We start from the raw sequence: 21483 nt of genomic DNA on the forward strand, positions 1-21483 counted from the left end.
TTTTTTTTTTTTTTTTTTTTTAACTAATTGTGTGGTGCTAGGTGTGTGCTTTAGAAGCTAATCTCTTGGCTTGAGGGAATTAAAAAAAACAAAAAGCTGTGTCATCCTCCTTCCTACACTCCTCAGTCCAAAACTATAGCTGAGGTATTTTAAAGAATTCCTTCTCTACTCATCCATGCTGGCAGATTCCTACAAGCTGCCTCCTTAGATTGACATCCCCCAGAAGTTCTGAGGGAAGGCTAAGAAAGCATTGCTTAACGTTATGAATTGCTCTAGAATGAATTGTGTTGATTGGGGAAGTCTTTGTGGCTCCCTGCTTGCAGCACCATGTAAGTAGCCGCCGTGTCTGCTGGAGCCATCACGGAGTTCATTTAGAGGGAGGCTTGGCTGGGTGGCACCAAGTGCCACCTCTGATGGCTCCAGGTTTTCTTTGTTCCCCAGAGTGTATTAAGTCCTAAGCCATCTGTTTTGGCCAGTGAGACTTAAGCCTTGAGTGGCTGTCGTGCAAGACCTTGTCACTTCCCAGATTTTGGAGTGGTCATACACATTATCCCATTTGATCTTCCCTGCAGCTCTTCGAGGTTAACAGGGCAGAATGAGACGTGACCTGAGTCACACTTCATCAGCAGAGTGTGTAGAGTCCTGGCTCACTCACCCCTGACTCTTCCTGTCCAGGCTTCTGGAAATGCTGTTATTGAAAATTGTTATTTTGCAGGTGACATTGTTCAGGTTTCCTTCTGCCAAATTATATTGAGATGTTCGAAACAAGTTAGAATGCCCAAAACAGGGCCAGCCTGGGTGGCCCAGCAGTTTAGCGCCACCTTCAGCCCAGGACCTGATCCTGGAGTCCCGGAATCAAGTCCCACATCGGGCTCCCCGCATGAAGCCTGCTTCTCCCTCTGCCTGTGTCTCTGCCTCTTTCTCTCTCTCGCTCTCTCTCTCTCTCTCTCTCTCTGTGTATGTCTCTCATGAATAAATAAATAAAATCATTGAAAAAAAAAAAAGAATGCCCAAAACAGATGAGATGGAGTTTCTATGTATAGAGCTTTGTCACGTTCCCAAGTCAGTTTCCATTATGGAATCATTAAAGTGCCAGAGTATCTGTTAAAAGCAATGTCTAAAGGAAACATTTCTCTGATTTTTCAAATTGACCAGTGAGAGAGAGAGAGAGGGAGAGAGAGAAGCTGACAGATTATGAACCCATCAGTGTCTGGAAACAAGTAACTTTTCCGCAATTGTTTTTAAAATACTTCACCTAGAATGAAGACTCTCTAGGTGATGAGCTCTGTGAATGCAGTTCCATTTCATTTACTCAAGAAGCATTTATTGAGAACTGCCTATGTGCCAGGCAGTGTGATGGCGTTGGGAATGTTGTGATAAAGCTGGCATAGTCCCTGACCTGATACAGCTTAGAATCTAAAGAGGGAAAAGGATGACAGAGTTTGTAATCTCTAATTATAACTCGGATGAGTGTTACAAGAAAAATGGCACATGGTCTTGTCTGTTTGGGTGACCTTCCTTTTTCAGGGTGGTCAGAGACTCTTCTCTGAGGGAGAGACAGGCTAAAGCCAGAGAGGTGTGCAGGAGTTGGCCTGTTCCTGAGAGCTTGTAATAGTTGGAATCAGTCCAGACACTGTAGGTTGGTGCATGTCCTTGGGGCCTTATAGTAACAGTAGCTAACATCTATTCCCTCCTCATGCTCATAACAACTCTGAATGTGATGTGATTGCCCTCTCAGTTATGGGAAGAGACTCCAGCAGATGGTGGTCAGTAGCAAGGTCTTACCTCACCCCTGAGCCTGCTGGACCCCAGGCCCTGTGCCCTCCCCATCACCCTCAGCTGCCTCCCATGAGAGGGGCCAACTATGCTCCTGCTCCCCACGCCAGCTGGCCTCCAGCTTCTCTCCCTGTCCCCATCAGGCTTAGGTCACCTTATGAGCCTGTGTCCTACTGCTGTGAGAGCCTCATTTGGCTGGGAGGGAGGGGACCGTGCAGATATAAAATAGATTTGTTAGGGTGTCGTCATCCCACTTGTAGGAGAAATGCTGGCACATTCCTTTAAACTGAGTCACCGTCTTTCAAGTAACTCACTCAATTGTTAAATGGAATTCTTTTTTTGAAAGGTTGAAGAAGCATTTTAAAACAGGATTACTTTGTTTATTACCATTTATTATTTAAAGCCCTGCATAAATGTCATTTGTTAGCTCTGTAACCTTCGGCAAGTTACTTCTGTGAGTTTCAAGTAGGTTTTAAAATATTTACCCTGAAGAACTGAAGAAAGATTAAGTAAGGTGATGTATATGAAGTACCTGGCAAGTGCTGGGTGCCCAGTAAACTGGGTAAGTACTGTTAACCATAGAAATGCTAATACCCAGGAAGACTCAGCTCGCATTTACCAATTCTTGACAGTGGCTGTGGCTCTTCTCCACGCATCACGTCAAAAGACAGACCTGTTATTATCTGATCTGGCCCAGGCAGGTGCTCTGCTCATAGGGCCCAAGGCTCAGAGAGTATGATGACTCCTCAAGGAAAGAATGTGAAGGCCCTAACACCTGGCTGTTGGGAGCAGGTGACCTGGGTTGTCCTTTTGAAACCAGCACCCCAGCTCTCCCTATCTGTGCCATCTAAATGTCAGCTTCTCTTCTCAGATGCACAGTCTCTTACTTACCTCCCTGGCTCTGCTTCGCCCTCTTTGCAGACTTCCCAGGGATGTTGGTTCTCAGAGCCTCTTCCCCTGACCTCTAGCCCCCCAACCCCCACCCCACACTATTCACACTCACACTTTTATTTTGTTAACCTTCTCAGGGTTCCTGGGCTCAGTCCATTAAGTGTCTACTTTTGGCTCAGGTCATGATCCCAGGGTCCTAGGATCAAGCCCCACATCAGGCTCCTTACTCAGTGGGGAACCTGCTTATCCCTCTCCCTCTGCTCCTCCCCCCTGCTTGTGCTCTCTCTCTCTCTCAAATAAATAAACAAAATCTTAAAAAACAAAAAAACTTCTCATGCTCACAGCCTTGGAGGAAAATTTAGAATACCTGCAGTTCTGTCATTTAACCATCACCACCCAAAATTGGACTTGGTACCATGCCAGACTCCCCTCATATATGTTAACCAAAAAAATAAAACAGCCAGTTATTGTGCCAGCAGAATGGGTTTATTCAGGAATAGCAGAGAATTACAATTTGGGACATGCAAGCCATAGCAAAACCACAGACAAGTCCAACAAAGAAAGGAGAGCATTATTTTATGGAGAAGGAAGAAGACGTTGGGAGGGACTGTTCTGAACAGAAGGCCACTGGAGAAAAGCAAGAGCTCAGGGCGAGGGTGGTTCCTTACTGGCAGAGTTGCTGAGGTAGCAGATTCCTCGTAGGAGATGCAGCATCTGTTGGATCTGTAGTCATGATTCCCTCCTGTTACGGGTGCCTCTGCTGTTGGGTCTGTAGTCATGATTCCCTCCTGTTATGGGTGCCTCTGCTGGGGTCTGTGAGTGATGATTCTTCCTGGAATTGATAACAGTGGTGTGGTTCCCCTTTCTAGCCTCCTAGCTCCACATTAGTGAGGTTTCCCTTTATCAGTTTCACTTATAACAGGAATATTTTGAAAGAAATATTTTTCTGACTGTATCAGTTAGGATTAGCTTTGGCTGCAAGACAATCCAAAATAATACTGGTTTTTAAAAGATAAAACTTTATTTCTCCATTGGGTACAAGAAGTTAACAGATGGGCAGTCTGAGGCTAATGATGTTTTCACACAATGGTCAGGCATGTGATCTTCTCCTCCCTTGCTTTCCTGCCATCCTTAACATATGGATTCCACCTCCTGGTCCTGAGTGATTGCTTGGTCTCCATCCGTCGTGTCTACATTCCAGCCAGCGAGGAGAGGAGAGAGTAAGAAGATGTGCCTTCTCCATTTAAGGATGCCTCCTCAAAGGCCTCACAAAATTCACTCACATTTTATCGACCAGAACTTGGTCACATGCCCAGCTGAAATTTTGTCAATAAGGTAGAACATGTAGTATGGGCAACAAGCTGTCCCTGGCACACTGACATCTCAAATGAGCCATCTCTTTTATTCCTCATTCAGCTGCTTTTTAAAATCTTTGATGAAAAATGTCAAACGTTTGCAAGAAGAAAACAGTATCATGAAGCCTCATCAACATAGCTTCCACAGTTGTCCTCACTGCTGGTCATGCTTCTTTTCCTTTAGTACCTCTTCGGACTCCCCTGGATCATCAGAAGTAAATCCCAGACATCTGTCCTTGTTTTTGTTTTTTTTTTTTGTGTGTGTGTGTGTGTGTGTGTGTGTGTGTGTGTGTGTGTATGTGTGTGTGTGTGTGTGTGTGTTTTTAAGATTTTATATATTTATTCATGAGAGAGAGAGAGGCAGAGACACAGGCAGAGGGAGAAGCAGGCTCCATGCAGGGAGCCCGACATGGGACTCCATCATGCCCTGGGCTGAAGGCAACGCTAAACTGCTGAGCCACCTGGGCCGCTCTGGCTGCTCGACATCTGTCCTTTGATCTGTAAATGCCCTAGTGCATAGCTCTAGGACAAAGCAGGCTTTTTCTGTGAAAGTCCAGGTAGCAACTATTTGAAACCTCTTAGGCTACATGTGATTTCTGCCACATATTGGTCTCTGTTGCATATTCTTGTTGTTTGATTAGTATAATTTTTTTAAAGGAATCTATTTGAGAGAGAGAGAGAAAGCGAGCATGAGCAGGGGGGTAGGGATGAGGGAGCAGAGGGAGAGGGCCGGAAACAGACTCCCTGTCCAGTGCAGAGCCTCATGTAGGGGCTTGATCCAGGACTCTGAGATCATGACCTGAGCAGAAATCAAAAGCCCGACACTTAACCAACCAAGCCACCCAGGTGCCCCCTTAAGAAAGCATTCTTACCCTGAGGGCCTTACAGACAGCAGACCCTGGGCTGGACCTGGCCTACATGCAGGGTGTGATTTTCTACATTATTCATTAATATGTACCTAATGTTCCCTTTTCTCTGTGTTTTTGTCCTTACAACTTACTTGTTTTTTCAGAAGGGATTACCACTGCTGAAAGTCTCCCACATTCTGGATTTTGCTGATTGCATCTGTGCAGTATTGTTTAGCATGTTCCTCTGTCCCTTGAATTTCCTGTAAAACCAGAGACTGAATCAGATGCAGGTTTTCATATTTTGAATACTTCCTAGGTGCTACCCTGCACCTTCATCAAGAGGCATCTTTCCATTTTTGATGTTAGTAGTCACTGATGATTATTGCATAGGTCTATTCATTACTTAGCTGGGATACACTTAAATGGCTAACTTCCTATGTCAATTTATGGTTATCCTGAGTTATAATTCTCGGAGAAAAGACAGGATCAGTGCTTCATTCCTTCCCTTATTGACCAGTTATTGAAATAATGTTTGCTGGCATCCTTTAATGTGATCAGTGAATTGAGCTTTTTTCTGATAGTATTTTGAACTCATGGATGGAGCCATGCCAGCCAGGCTCTAGTACACTCAGGTTGTCACTCTTACTCATGCCCAGACCCCATCTTGGGCCACTGACAACTTCTTCAGGCTATTTCCTGAGTTCATTGCGACATGACCCTAGAGGTCTTTGATAGTTTTCTTACTTTATAGTATGAAAAGATAATTCCAAGCTCATCTGATACTTATTTTGTTTAGGTGTGGTGGTGGCAGTGGTGGTAAACAGCTTTATTGAGATACAATTCCCATACCGTAGATTTCACTCACTTACCCTATACCATATAGTGATTTTATTTATTTTTTTAGTGATTTTATTTTTAATATATCCACAGATTATACCGACACCACTGTCAATTTTTGAACATTTTCATCACCTCAGGAAGTAACCTCATATCCTTTATGTTTTTCCCATACCTCCTCTCCATGTCTTTCCATCCCCCCAGCCTTAGGCAGATACTGATCTACTTGCTGTCTCTATAGATTTGCCTGTTCTGGACATTTCACATAAATGGAATCATATACTCTGTGGCCTTTTGTGACCAGCTCCTGTTGTCAGCATAATGGCTTCTGAGTTATCCATGTTAGAGCATGTATCAGTACATGCTTTTCTTTTTATTGCCAAATAATATTCCATCATGTGGATATACCACATACTGTTTTTTCATGGACATTTGGACGTCTGAGTTGTTTCTACCTTTTGGCAGTTACGAGTCATGCTGCCATGAGCCCTCCTGTACATGTTTTTATGTGGACGTATATTTTCCTGGGAGTGCAGTTCCTGGGTCATACAGTAACTCTACGTTTGATCTTGTATTTTCTAAAGCAGCTGCATCATCTTATGTCCCCATCAGCAGTGCCTGTGGGTTCCAGCTGCCCCAGCTTCTCCACATCCTCACTGCTCCCACTTTTCACTTTAATACAGCCGTCTCAGTGGGCATGCAGTGGGATCTCATGGTGGTTTTGATCTGCACTTCCCTGAGAGCTAGTGATGTCAAGTCTCTTTTCATGTACTTATTGACTGTTTATATATCTCTTTGGAGAAATATCTGTTTGAATCCTTTGCCTAGTTTTTAATTGAGTTGTCTTTTTATTTTTGAGTTCTAAGTCCTCTTATCCATTTTTTTACCACAGAACTAGAACCAGCCATTCCTTGAAGGAGCCCTGATTCCCTTTGCTGGTAAATGGCATTTAGATACCATACCGAGGGGCCACATTCTCATTGCTACTGTTTGGTCATACAAAACACATCTGGAGTTTTTACTAGTACTTCCAACTCACATTCAAGACCACCAGGGTTTTCACTTAACCTCATCAAACTCATGTCTTAATTTTCTTCCTCCCACACTGAATTTGAGGTCTCCTCTGGCTGCCTTGTCTTTAGACCCTTTGAGGAATGCCAGGCAGTGCCCTGAGGCTGGACCAAACCTCTGGGAGCTGGCTTCAGGAGTCACTCACCACCCAGCCCGCTTGTGCACCTGGCATGCTGAGTATTGCCTATTCTTGGCTGCACGGGAGGAGGAGGACACTTGCTCTGCTCTGTTGCTGCCTCATACCCCTCATGCTTTAGATGTGAGTAGGAAGGTCCCTATTTGTCACCCCTGTGATTTCACTCTGCTGCCTCAGTACAGGAAGGTCCCCAGTGGCAGCCCACAGTCAGTGTTAGTGAAGAACCTGTCTGCAAACAGCTGATCGTTAGAGGTGCTGTGTCGTAGCCCCTCTTGCAGTCCCAGAATGTGACAGGGGGTCGAGTGAGGCAGGAGCAGGCACGGCAGGCTGATGGCTATGGAACAGGAGACTTTTCCGTCACGGTGTATGAGCCCCTGGAGGGCATCAGCCGCAGTGTGGTGTCCTCATGGTGGGGACAGCATGGCAGTGAGCCTTATGATGTGAGTGTTGCCCACAGACACACCCATAAGGAGCTCTTCCTCCTGCAGCCCACGTCTTCTGTGTCAGGCAGGAACTTCGTCTCGGTGCCAAGGAGAAGACGGGAGCAGATGGGGCTGTCTCTCCCTTACTCGAGTGCCATGGCTTGTATTCTGAATTGTTGAAGGTCACTTAAGATGGAAACAGCTCTGTGAGCATTTTCAGGATGAATAAGTATGATGCACTTAGAAAGATACGTTTCCAAATACCTTTTGGCTTTTGAAAACTGCTCATCAGTGAACTGGTAGCTGTCTGGTTTGCAATTGCCAGCTGTGCACACACAGTCTGGTACTGTCTCTCTGGGTCTTTTCAAACCCGTGCCTCAGGAGGATTCAGTATCTGACATCCCTCAGAAATTCTGCCTTTAGTAGGAGGAGCTGGGCACTTGCCACATTATAAATGGTCCGCTTTGAATGAGATGAGGGTTGTTGGCACACTGTGTGCCAGGTATGTGCACCTTCTTAGGATTCTCATCTGTCTTAGGGTTCTCATCCAGAAGGTGGAGGGGGTGGTAAAGCTGCCTGCCCCCTTTACACCCGCTACAAACCAAGGCCAGCACACCATGGAAGGGAGAGTTACTGCAGTCGTGTCATTGTTTTGGAATTCAACATACACTCGCACATATGTGCCTGCCATTCCGTGACTCTTGTGCCATTGCTCAGTAGTTGAGTTCACACAGCTGCCTCCCCAGAAAGATGACATTCTAATTATAATTGCTCGTGAATCAATGAAGAATTAGTGGAATTTTTCTCGTACGTCAGCAGATCCAAGTATGCAGGCCTCTATTCTTTCACCCTGTATGTAGAAAAGAGTGAGCATGGATGTGCGGCTTCCAGGACACCCTGGTCTGGCCCTCTGACCCCTCTGATACTGTGATGCTCTTCCCCTACAGCCTCTGACGGGCTTCTTCTCCCCTCCCACTGTGTGCTGTTTCTCCTCATCATGTCATCTGTCTCTTATTTTTCTGTCATGTCCTATCTGTAATCACCAGCTAGGCAGCTAGTCTTTAACTATCTGTGAGATATTATTTGACTTTATGTTGTGGTAACACATTGTGGTAACAGGAACATATGAACATTCTCCTTTCTTCCTCTAGTACTTGGCTCTCAGAGGTCTTCTCCATAATTCTCTAGGAATAGGCATTGGCTGTCATGGGGTGGGGTGGTGCTGATTCCAGCTGTACTGTGTATCCCTTTGGTTGTATTTTTTTAATTAGCATCTCAGAAGTAATGTTCATTGTAGAAAGTGTACAAAATGCAAAGAAACAAAAAACAAGAAAATAAGTGGTGTTTTATAGGCATACTTTTCTTCTAGAAATGTATTCTTGGTTCTGTTTTATTTCCAAAACATACTGTATACACACACATACACATGCGTGCGCATGCGCCAATGTGCCACCTGAGGCTGTGTTTCCACTTAACATTGTATTGTGTTGTCTTTCCATGCTGTCATATATTCTCGTGAGTTTGTTTTTTATTGGCAATGTAATGGTCTGTTTGGCTCTATCATAATTTACATAATCAGTTCCTAGCATTAACTGTTGAATTATTGAGTATCAAGTAGTCTGATATTATCTATTACATATAATGCCGTGATGACCATCCTTTGTGGCTTATTTTTTGCATACCTCTATGACATTCTCTATGACATAAAAAGACATATTAAATTTGGACACATACTTACAAATTATCCTCTAAAAAGGCTGTTGAAAGCATTACTCTCACCCACCGTGTCTGGAAGGTTCAGTCTCATCACCATCAAAGCTGGAGTCTCTGATGATTACTGAGCACTGGTGTGTACATTTGTGAGTTTCCTCTCTCATATTAGTTTTGGTATGTTCAGCCTTTTCCTCATTTTTGTGTTTCCGAAAGAATCCTTGCTCTAGGGAGGATATTAACTCTGCCTTAGCACATACGTTGCGATTCCTGCGTGTGGCATTTTGAGTGTGAAGAGCCTTTGCAGTCTGATTTAGGGACATGTTGCTGTTGCCCTCTTACACCCATTGCTGCCTCCTCTGTAACTTCAGAAATAGATACTCATGCTGGAAGCTCCACCACCACCTGCAACACCAGTAGGTCTTACCCAGATGTCCATCAACAGGAGAATGGATAAAGAAGTGGAGGTTTATCCATGGCTGGGAATACAACTCAGCAATGAAAAGGAACCAGCTAACCAGCTACTTGTGCCCTGCTGAGCAAAAGAAGATGAACAGAATAGTGACAGAGTAGGGCTGCAAACGTTAGGGAAAGTGAGGTGGGGCTCGTAATGGGTGCAGATTCTTCTGTAGACAATGCGAAGTCATAAAAGCAGCTGTGCTGGTGGTAGCTCATTTCTGTGAGCAAAAAAACCATCAGGTTGTCTGCAGTCAGTCAGTGGCTGAATTTATGGCCTGTGAATCAGATATCCATATAGCTCTTCAGAGAAAGATGGACGCAGATAAGGACATACTGCAATGGTCCCATTTCTATCAAGTTCTAGGCAAAAGTAATCTAAGAAATAGAAGTGAAACGGTACTGGGGTGGGGCAGATGGACCAGAGAGAGCAGCGGAAATGCTCAATGTTCTGAGTGGTGCATACATGGGGATTTGTGATCATAAGAACCCATCAAACTGGGGTAAAATGCATTCTAATTGCGGGGAGGAGGGGCGTGGGGACAAGTAGGTCCTGATCTTTTTTTTTTTTTTTCTATTTTAAAAAATGTTTTTTCCAAAGTCCTGTCTCTGCTGGGTGATATACCATTAACTTTCTGTCCCTTGACAAAGATGCCAACCAGTCATCTCTGTATACCAGCTGCTACCACACCCAGCACCAGCTCGCTTTGGGAAACCACCTTCCCCTCACCAGAGGTTTGCTCATTAACATAGGCAGCATCCTGTATAATGCAATGGCTTTTAAGAACTAAAGAGTAGTTCTTGCCCCCCACAAGCTGACTGGGAATCAGATCCACTGGACTTTTAATTTCTGTACTAAACTTAGTCATTTTGAGACCATGGGGTTTGTCATTTCCCCCTTCCAAGAGGAAGTGCCATTATGCATTTGAAACTTCTCTACATGTTACGAAGGTATTTTTGGAGGTTAGGGGACATTTTGGAGAGTCATGCAGATTATCTAAGTCAAATAATACTGCATTTCTGGCGGGTGGGAAATCTGTAGGCACAAAAGACTAAGTACTGGAGGACAAACGAGTGACCTGCCTTGTGGTAAATACCAAGCAGCAAGGAGCTTTCTTAGCACCTCATGCTTCTCTCTTGTATGGGGTCTAGGAGCTGGTCAGACTTACCATCGAGAAACAGGGGCATCCATCTCCAACCAGCCCAGTGAAACCCAGTTCCCCAGCCTGCAAACCGGACGGGTGAGTTCTGACTAAACCCTCCAGTCACTGTGGTCACCTTGGGTCTACACTTAAGAAAGAATGGGAGCTAAAGTAGGTAGGCTATTTTGAGGCATGTATTCCTTTTCAGTGACTTGTGGGTGAGCACCTGTATTACTGTAAAATGTGTACAGCTCAAACACGTTTTGAAGTAGTGCCCGTTCTCAAGGTTAACTTATAGTCAGTGGGGCTCTTTCTCCGGATACCATGTGAGTGTGCACGTGACCACACCTGTACTTTTCCAGAGCAGCTTCCTTTCATGATTGGAAAGAACTTTGAAGGCCTGGGTTTTGGGGATTTGGCTTGAGAGCTTTTAGCTTTGTCAAGAAAATAAACTGAGGGCAATGTGGACAGTTTTTAAGGCCTTGCAACAAGTACTACTACAAGCCCCTAGAAAAAATATAAAACATAAATTTGGAGCCTTTGGAGAGCCTTTAGACCATGGAGTCTGAGGCTTCCTCTTACAGACAAGGAAACTGAGATGCAGTCAGGAGGACTTGGCCAGGCTCCTGCTGTGTGTTGGTGATCCACCCAGACTCAAAACCCATCTCTGCTGTGGAGCTCCAGACACAGTGTCTAGGGCTCCTGCCCCTCGGCCCGGTGCCCCCCATTATTTCCATGCTCGGGTCCCATTGCACCCTGCCCAGGACCTCTGTGTGCTCTGTAACCTTCTGTAATCCAAGTTCTTCTCCTTCTCCAGCCAGTCTGAGCTCCCCCTGACAGATCGCGAGGTGGAGATTCTCAACAAGACAACTGGCATGTCCCAGTCGGCCGAGCTACTCCCAGACTCAACAGATGAGGAGGTTGCGCCCCCTAAGCCCCCCTTACCTGGCATTCGGGTGGTTGATAACAGGTAATTGTTTTTCTTGCACCTTCTTCTACTTATGATATAATCTAATGAAAGAATAGGTAGATGAACAAAATGAAGACAGTGCCATTAGGTCAAGAACTTGGAACCAGCCCTTTGCTCTTTGGAAGCCTTAGAATCTTGATCTTTCTTGGGAAGGGCATCTGTGGAGGATGTGAGCCCAGCCCCAGTACCTTCCCTTGCTACACACTCCAAGAACTCCCCTTGGAGTGCCTTATAGTCTCAGTATAATTTATTATAAAAGGATAAGAAAGGATTTTTCTGATTTTTGGTTTTTTGGCATTGATAGGATTTATTTGGGCAGTGATGGTGTGGGACAAGAGTTGAAAGTGTGAAAAGTAGGTGTAATGTGTCTGATAATGAAAGAATCCCACATTCTATACCCTAATGTCTTTTTAAAGAGTTTTTGGGTTATTCGGTTTGATAGAATTTCTTGGTCTGTTTCAGTCCTCCACCAGCATTGCCACCGAAGAAAAGACAGTCAGCTCCATCCCCGACCCGAGTGGCTGTTGTTGCCCCCATGAGTCGAGCCACCAGTGGCTCCAGTTTGCCTGTTGGAATTAATAGGCAGGTAATGTAGCCCCATCTGGCAAGGCAGAGGAAGGCTTTGGGTTTGGGAACTTTAATCCTGAAGCTAAAAGAAACCCAGTGGTCTTCAGCTCCTAGCACTGAGAGGATCATTCCTTCTCTTGACAGGACTACAGGACCTGGTAGAAATTCCCACATGGCCGGGGAGGGGGGGGGGGGGGGAGGAATGGAGAGACTGGAGCTGAGGAGTGTCTCCTGAGGACATCTGAGCCTGGCCCCAGGGCCCTCGCTTGCCACACAGTCCCAGCACTCGTAAAAGCTTCTTTCTCAGAAGTCACAGACATGGGTTTTTATTGCTTACATCAAAGACAGGCTTTCCAACCGGGTTTCTGAGTTTGGCAGTCTCCTTCCCTAAGTAAACGTACTGATTTCTCTCCCCTGGACTCTGCCACCATTTCTCAGAAGTGACTTGGGCTTTTTATTTTTCCACATGAGGATTTTGATGTGGACTGTTACACACAGAGGCGACTCTCAGGAGGCAGCCACTCATACGGCGGAGAGTCGCCCCGTCTGTCCCCCTGCAGCAGCATAGGCAAGCTCAGCAAGTCAGATGAGCAGCTGTCCTCTCTGGACAGGGACAGCGGCCAGTGCTCCCGGAACACAAGCTGTGAAACACTAGGTGAGTCCCAGGCATCTTGGTCATTCCTCCTGTTTCATCATCTTTTGGTGGCTGCTCTGGGGTCACACGGCCCTAGCCAAGTCGTTCAGAACCTGTTTTCTCATCTGCAGAGTGAGGGTACCAATATCTACCTCTCTCAAGGAGGTTGAAAGTTTGGATGAAATCACATAGGAAATCCTCAGATGGTAGCCATTATTATGGTTAATCTGTCAGTGTACCATCTGACTCCCTTTGCCAGCATTAAGAACCATCTGTTCAGAGCTGTAGATGAAGGGGGAGAGTCCTTGACGACTTTTGACAGAGGGTGAAGTCAAGTGACCAGCACATGCTGACCTCCTGGTTGGTGCAGAGCATGTGCCGTGGGGGCCGGAGGAAAGTCTAAAAGGCACTTGGCAGGAGATTTCAAGAGCGTTAAACTGCTCATGTCCCATGAGCTGGACATTTCACTTTGAGAATTTATTGTAACATGATCAGAGATTTATAGCAAGATTTCTATCCAAGGACATTAATCTCAGCATCACTGGGAGTACTGGTAAACTGGAAGCTAACGACTCAGCGGTAGGAAATCTGATGAGTTGTCATATATCCACTTGGTAGAATAAATATGTAGCTCTGAAAAATCAGTGACAATACACTAGATAAAATCTAAGACCATGGACATCGCAGTTTCTCAGTTGGATTTAAAAAACAAAAAATCCTAGGGGGGAAAAAAGACTTTTAAAGAAATCCATCAAAATGTAAACAGAGGGCAGCCCGGGTGGCTCAGCAGTTTAGCACCGCCTTCAGCCCAGGGCATGATCCTGGAGACCCAGGTTTGGATCCCATGTCAGGCTCCCTGTGTGGAGCCTGCTTCTCCCTCTGCCTGTGTCTCTGCCTCTCTCTGTCTCTCTCTGTGCCTCTCATGAATAAATAAATAAAATCTTTTTTTTTTTTTTTAAAGTAAACAGATACTTAAATTACGGGACTGTGGATGATTTTTATTTTCCTGATATGGGTTTTTTTGGCCATATTTTCTACAGTGGTCACACATATTTCTTTTCTTTAAAATAAGAAATTAGGAAAATACAAAGAACAGGGTAGCAAACAGCCATTTTCCCACCTGCTTTTACTTTTTCAGAGGGAGAAGAATGGGCAATATAAAATAAAGCATATAGATGAGATGGGAATTATGTTTGCATTGCACACGAATAAAAGGGATTAGGAAGAGCAGAGAGTTGGATGATTTCTTTCTGCAGGGCCTTGTGGCTAATGGGTATGTTTCTCTTGTTGTGAACACAGATCATTATGATCCTGACTACGAATTCCTTCAGCAAGACCTCTCTAATGCAGACCAGATACCTCAGCAAGTGGCCTGTAACCTTAGCCCATTGCCAGAGTCTTTGGGAGAGTCTGGGTCTCCATTTCTTGGCCATCCTTTCCAGTTGCCTCCAGCGCCTGGCAGCTGTCCCCAGCCAGAGGGGCCCTTGGCCCCAGGACAGCAGATAGACATGCCACCTGCTCTCCCTGAGAAGAAGCGCAGGAGTGCGGCCTCCCAGACCACGGACAGCTCTGGCTGCAGGATGTCCTACGAGCGGCACCCCTCACAATATGACAATATCTCGGAAGATGACCTGCAGAACCCAGCCTCGGTCCCGTCCATCCCCTTCACGCCCTTTGCTGCTATTCTCCCCTTTCAGCAAGGAGGGTCCTCAGCCTCTGTCGAATTTGTGGGTGATTTCACTGTTCCTGAATCAACAACGGGTGACCCAGAAAAACCACCTCCTCTACCAGAGAAGAAAAACAAACACAGTAAGCTTTTGTCGAGCTGTTGTCAGGAAGCATACTTTGTAACCTAAAATGGTATTGTGTTTTATCTGAGCGTTAGGCCAGAATCAAACCAGTGGCCTCGTAATTTCATAAAAGATGGGGCCCTTGGTACATGGACACTTCAGGAGCTTTGTTTTGTCAGTACTGGTGATGGTTTTTAGAGCCTGATAAGCCGGCCTCTCTTTATGGCCTCTTAGATCTTAGGCCAGGCCTCCACAGAGTCCGAGTGTTTGGCCAGAACACACAGCAACAAAGAGAAATGAATGTCACAGCTTCAGGACAGCATAACAGTAACATCCGGGTAAAGCAGGATGGACGTTTGAATTTAATTAGAACTTACTGCGCCCACAGAGGGGTTTTCTGAATATCCCTGACAGCGTGTGGGGTTAGAACTCTCTTTAGAGAGTTCCCTGCCCCCGCCCCCCCATCCCCATTGCAGACATGAAATGTCACTAATGACTTAGAATCTGAGGAGGCCTGGTTGGAGCTGCTGAGGATATTTCTTAGGCCAGATATATATATATATATATTTTTTTTAGGCCAGATATTTTTAATATATGATGTTATTAGGGCCGGGGAAGGGAGACTGAAATTTTAGATTTTTGTAGTTGGAATATTTTCCAACTGTAAATTGGCCATCAAATTCCTAAGTAGAGTCCTACAGGAGATTGTTTTTCTGCTAAACTGCTCCCCGTTGCCAGTCTCTTCCTGCTCTGCCCTGTCCCCGGCTCCACTAGCACAATTCTGTTCCGTCTTTCTTGGACATACTGGCCATCACCATTTGGATGTGTGTGTAGTCATCTGGGCCATACAGCCCCAGGGCTCCCTGGCCACAGTTGAAGCGTCCGGCAGAACACTTCTGTCGACTAGAATCGACTCTCCATTCCATATTCCCAAATGAGACCATCCAGTTGGCTCCAGCTAGATTGGGGCCCACCCTCAAAGACAGGGAGAGTGGTTAAAGGCAGCAAGGGGTAGCCCCAGGGGCAGCTGGGTGGGCCTTGTCCCCCAGCGGGAGGGAGAGGTGGCTCTGTAAGTCCACAAGGCTGAGGTCATTCCCCCCTGTCCTTCGCTCGTGAGAAACCAGGGCACTACTAGAGGGATGGCCTGCAGCAGTGCCAGGGCATTTCCCTCTGTGCCTCTGCACAGACATGTGCAAGTGTCTAGAGAGCTGTTGGCCTTTCCCTTCCACCCGCCTTACCTGGACTTGAGCAGCGTGCCACTCTGGGCTCACACCCTTTCCTCTCCTTTCCTTGAAATTCTCTGAACCCAGAACGCAGGGTAGAATTGCATCCATGCAAACTGCAGCAGATGTGTGGTGTTACTGGGCTGTGGACTAGGGGCCTCACCTCAGGTTCTAGAGTAGGCACAGGCCATGGCCCTCATGCAGAGCTGTAGAGAGGAGGAGGGGAGCCATCCACTGTTCCCTTTCCAACAGCCTCAAGTCTCCGGTGGCTGAAAATATTTTCTATTAATTTAGACATCTATTTTTAGACTTTATCTCTTCCATCGGTGTCTGGAGCACTTTTGTCTGAAAACCTTGAAAAATTACTAATAGCTTAAGATGTGGTGCGCCCTGGGTGAAAGCTTCACACACCACCATATTTAGTCTTTATACCCTGGCCCCAGGCAGTGATATTAGCACGGTTTATAGATGAAGAAACTGGAGTGTAAAGGAATAAGCCTTGCCAGAATCAGCTGGCAAGTGGGTGGCAGATCTGGGCTTCAGAGCAGTCCTGTGTTTTCCCAGCACAGTGCACTGCCTCCCACACTAAGGAGGAAGGGATCTGGCCCTCCTTTGTGGAACCTGTATGGGTTTCAGTAGTGACCCCCAGGCAGTAGGGAGTCTTTTTCTGTCCCCCGTGAAAGGACCCCCAAACTTGAGGCCTGGGCCTCATCTCCAGTCCACTTTTCACTCCCCAAGGGGACCCTTTGGGAGTTCTAGTCTCTGCCCTGGTGGAAAACTTGCAGAGTTGCACTGAGAGAAAGGAGGGAGATAATCATAATTCCTTATAATTGGCTAATGCTGGACAAAGCTCATACATCCACGGTCCTGATAGCATAAAGTGTCCTTCTTTGGGTCGTACTGACATCCTGAGGGCCCTCAGCCCCTCTTGCTGAGGGTGGACCTTGTGCCCAGCAAGGTTCCTAATCACTGTGCACAGTCCTGGATGCCTGCTGGAGCGCCAGCCTGCCGAGCATTCCCAGTGATGCAGGCTGCTCACTTCTTTGAACTCCTGTGCCAGCTGCCTTTGAAACAGACCCAGTCTTCCTTATTTCTCAAAGGTTGTGAACCTCACTGCTGTGTCTGTGCTCAGTTAGCAGGTCTCTGCAAGGACTTCCACATCTGGAAGGTCCGTTCTTATTGAAGCTTCCCGTTTCAGCAGGCAGAAGCTTGCATTCAGTCTTTTTTAGGGAGCACTGGTAGGCATTTGGGATCCCCTTCAGAGGCTTGCATCTTCTCTAGAATCTCATGGTGTTGAGGGTGCAGCATGGAAGAAGAACATCATGGTGAGCTACACTTCCCTTCTGGCAGCAGTGCCCTCATGAGCAGGACTGCCTTTACCTACCTGCCTTTTAGGGCCAAGCTCTGCTCAGTGCTCAGTGCTTGGGGAGCAAAGACATTCTTATTAATTCTTTTAAATAAAGAAGATGACTTTGAACCTCTTCCTTCAGTGAAGGGCACCAGAAAGCCATCCCTGGAGAAAGGCATTTCCTCTCTAGCTTGACCACAGTTGAGGGTCTCTAGTTAATCCCCCAACTTTGAAGCTATGTGAAAATACAGAACAAAGCCCTGCAAAATTGTCGTGGCTACTTTTTATTAATATCCAACAGGTGCTCATAGCACTTGCAACATGACCCAGGAGGATAGCACCCAATCTTGGATGATGCCTTTGACCTCTGCCATCCATGACTGCCACACACACACCTAAGTTCCTTTGCTTCCAAACCTGGGACCTTCTTTCTTCCCAGCTCCCGTTGTCACTAGCTCCCCCGTGATGCGTGTGTAGCTCTGTAAGTAAACTGATCAGCCCTCGTTCCTAACTCACCAGTCAGGGAGGCATAACAGCATTTTCCCTTCAAACATGGGCATGTTGGCATGCACAGGGAATTCCCTAGCTCTTGGGAGCTTCCTCCAGCACCAAGAGAACGAGAAAGGTGGTACTGCATTTCAGGCCAGCCTCGACCTAGATTTTGCTGTGCGAAGTGTTGAGTGCAGGTTCTAGTCCCACACAGAAATGGGGTCTGGAGAAGGCCTACTCACACCCAGCCGCCCAGCCTCACAAGGGTGCCCAAGGGCCAGACACCATCAGCAAGTTGCTGCTCTCCCCAAACCTGTGCAGTCTACAGAAGGGCGTGGCTCTGGAGTTGGGGCTCCAGTCAGTAACCCCAAAAGTCAGGAGTAAGGTGCACGCTGAGGGCTCCACGCCTGCCTCAGGAAAGGGCGCCTGCAAGGATGGGTCCCTGAGAAGTCATGCCTCCCCAGGTAGGGGAGGCCCCCGCTGACATCTGCTGCTGGGGTTTCCGGCTGTGATGCTGCATGGCTCAGGCAGGGAGCCTGCCCCTGGGCAGCCACACAGCTCCAGGCAGTTCGACCGTGAGGAGGCAGCGAAGCATCAGATGGCAGGTGGCAAGGGCTGGGGTTTCTGAAAGGATGTGTAGGGAGGACAGGGTGCACATGTTTGAATTCAAGCACGCCTTTCCTCGCTGTCTGTCTCTCCCCTGAGGATGTTCTAGAGCCTCTCAGCTGGAAGGAAGAAATGGAATTTAGTAGCTGTTACTTCTTGTTCACCCAGTGGGTGCTCTTCGAGACCCACCCAGGGCTGTCACCTGGTTTAGCAATTCACTCAATAGGAACAGATGATGTGTGTTTCATTCACTCATTCTCTCTACAAATATCTATGGACACCTGCTGCATGTCAGGTACTGGGCATGGCCCCTACCCCCAGGAGCTTCAGCTCTCCAGTGATCAGCAGTAAATCCTGTGGCATCTGGTTTGAAAATAGATCCTGAATCAAATCATCCTCATCACCTCCACCCACAGCACGATCTGTCACCTAAACAACCACAGTGGCCCCAGAGTTGTCTTCTCGAGACAAAGCAGCTCCAGGCAGGCCCGGAGGGGAGCCCTTCATGGGTTCCCGATGGCCTGGCAGCAAGCCCACCTCCTTGCCCTGTTCCCTCAGCCTCTCATGACCTCCCAGGCTATCGCCTCACTCCTTCCAGTCTTCCGTTGCCGTGTTCTGCTCACCTGGTGGGCCCTGGCCCGGCCTTAGCCGTGGTGTAGGAGGTCTCTTGTAGCTTATCCGTATTCTGGAGAAACACCCCCAACTAGCTCACTTCACTGTTTCCTGACTCCTGGAGGTGGTGAGCCTCACGTAGGCAGAGGACTTGCTTGCTGGCCCCTGTGTAATCCCAGCACCTGTGCCAAGGGTTTCATAAAATCATACACGTGGGACAATCCCACAGGTGGCTCATTGTAGGAGGGGCTGAGAGGACACCGTGGAGGGATAAGGAAGGGCTGCTGGTCAGATGGCTGGTGAGGAGCCTCTGGGGAGGCTGAACCACAAGGGTGGGCAGAGCCTGCTCAGCAAGCCTGGTCGGATGAGGGGAGCAGGGGAAGAGCATGTGTACACACCCCTGACCGTTCCAGGCAGGGGAGGAAGACCACAAGCCAGGCGCCTGGGATCAGAGAAACAGGCAGTGGTGCCGAGCCTCTGCTGCGACCAGGGGTGCCAGGAAACCCCCAAGGCTTTTCAGCAGCAGGGGGCGTATGCTTTTTAAAAAACAGACTATTTTTAAAGCGGTTAAAGACTATTTCTTAGAATGGTTTTAGGTTCACAGCAACATTGAGCGGAAAGTACAGGGAGTTCCCACATGTCCCGGCCTCCCCCACTGTCACCTCTCTGCCAGAATACTGTATGTTAGTCACCCAGCCTGCACGGGTGTGTCACCATCTGCCAGAGCCAGAGTTTATGCAGGGCTCGCTCTTGCTGTGTGTGCAGAGGTTTGGGCCTGTGGGCAATGTTGTAGTCCTGCAGTGGTGTCTATGGGGACCTCTGTGGGCCTGGCCGCGCCTGGGGAGCAGGGAGGGGCCTGCTCATGGAGGGTGGCCATGTCCCCCACAGTCACCCTCCCCAGTAACGCTGGGGCCACCCCACCCCCACCCCCTCTCTGTGTTGCAGTGCTGGCCTACATGCAGCTGCTGGAGGACTACTCGGAGCCACAGCCGTCCATGTTCTACCAGACGCCACAGAACGAGCACATCTACCAGCAGAAGAACAAGCTCCTCATGGAGGTGTACGGCTTCAACGACTCATTCAGCACCGAAGCCCCGCAGGAGCTGGCACCGCCCCCCGCCCTGCCTCCCAAGCAGCGGCAGCTGGTAAGCCACCCTCTGCCCTGCCCCACTGCCGCCGTGACCCTCCGCTTCCGCCAGCCCCAGGCAGCCGTGGACCACACCGCTTCCCACGCGGGCGCTTTCATTTCCTCCTGACAAGCTTCCCCATCTCCCCACCCTGGGGGTGGTGGCGCCTTTCTCTTCCAGAGCAGGCCCCCATGCAGCTGGGCCTGGCTTGTACTCAGAATGTTTGCTTTCTCTGCTGACAGTCTCTTGTATTTTTCCTCTCTTCTTTGGCTCCAGTATAGACCTCCCAGAAAGGAGGGACTCAATCAAGGCACAGGGCATGGTCTGTGTACGGCCATCTGTGGACTTGATTTACATAATGGCCCAACTACATAGAGTGACTTACACCCCACCCTGGCCAGGGATGGCCCCGTGGAAACAAGCTCTATTGAAGCACGATGGCCTCAAACAGAACCATTCTGTATTCCCTACATGGTGCCCTACCTCCTTTAAAAACACTCCTGTGTGAGGATTCCCTGTAGGTAATGAAGCCCAAGTCAGGGCAGGCTGTCCTGCATGGGCCATGTATGAGATTCTAGGACCAGGTAGGGGTGCAGATCAGGTGGGCCTGCTGCACACCTCAACTCTGATCCTACTGCTCCCAGTTTGCCAGCCGGGCAGACTTCGGTCAGGTGGTAGGATCCAAACATCTCATCTGGCCCTGCTTCCCAGGAAGAGTACACCTCAGAAAGGGATCCTTGACCTATTCAGAGCTGCATGTGCTATTTTGCTCCTCGGCTGGCCAGCCTGGTAATGTTTTCCCCACAGAGAGGACCACCCATCTTCCATCCTTCGTGAGCGGATGCAAAGGTGCTGCCCTGCCTTTTCTGGGAAGCACCTGCCAACTGGACAGCCAGCACTCTGGGTTACTCCTTGAGCCCCCAGTCCGCCCCCAGGGTCCCTGAACCTTCCTGCATGTGGTGAGCTCAGGGACTGACTAAGCAGGGCCTGGAGTTGGCAGTTGTGGGTTCCAGGCCTGCCACTAATTAGCCATGTCTCATGACTTGCACTCAGGGCCTCAGTTCTTCAGCCACCCTGCCCGCCACATAAACACCTGAATATGCCCCAGTGTGGGTCTAAATGGCTCAGAAAGTGTTTCAAAAAGGGATCTTTACCATGGAAATAGAAATGCCTGCCCCAGGGTGCCCTAACTTAAAATGTTTGGTCTAACAGCTAAACTGGATTTTGTTGAGATCTGCAACACTCTCAGACCCTCCTGCCAGTGCCCACAGGTCTTCATCGGTCATCCTGGGGCATCTCCTCTGCTCCATGGAGCCCATAGGCTTCACACAGATCCCTAGGGAGCACTCTTGGCCTTGGAGCCTGTGCAGGAGAGCCACTGGGCAGTCCCCATGCTGGCAGGGCAGGAGTGAGGGGCCTAGGAGTAGAGCAGACATCCTGCCAAACGCCTCCCTGTGGAAGCACTGGGGCTTT

The 21483-nt window shown here is 48.0% G+C and overlaps 1 protein-coding gene across 15 annotated transcripts in view; it reads left to right on the plus strand.

The window, feature by feature from the left end:
• RAPGEF1 (Rap guanine nucleotide exchange factor 1) overlaps window positions 1-21483 on the plus strand; it is a 137522-nt gene that overhangs the window by 79720 nt on the left and 36319 nt on the right. For all 15 annotated transcript variants that reach the window (XM_025475553.3, XM_025475556.3, XM_025475554.3 and 12 more), the window contains 6 exons: window positions 10655-10743; window positions 11462-11614; window positions 12077-12200; window positions 12653-12836; window positions 14115-14624; window positions 19829-20028. In XM_025475553.3, the coding sequence (XP_025331338.1) occupies window positions 10655-10743; window positions 11462-11614; window positions 12077-12200; window positions 12653-12836; window positions 14115-14624; window positions 19829-20028 (1260 nt within the window). The remainder of the gene's footprint in view (window positions 1-10654; window positions 10744-11461; window positions 11615-12076; window positions 12201-12652; window positions 12837-14114; window positions 14625-19828; window positions 20029-21483) is intronic.

The sequence above is a fragment of the Canis lupus genome, chromosome 9 (assembly GCF_003254725.2).
Source record: "Canis lupus dingo isolate Sandy chromosome 9, ASM325472v2, whole genome shotgun sequence".
Taxonomy (NCBI): Eukaryota; Metazoa; Chordata; class Mammalia; order Carnivora; family Canidae; genus Canis; species Canis lupus.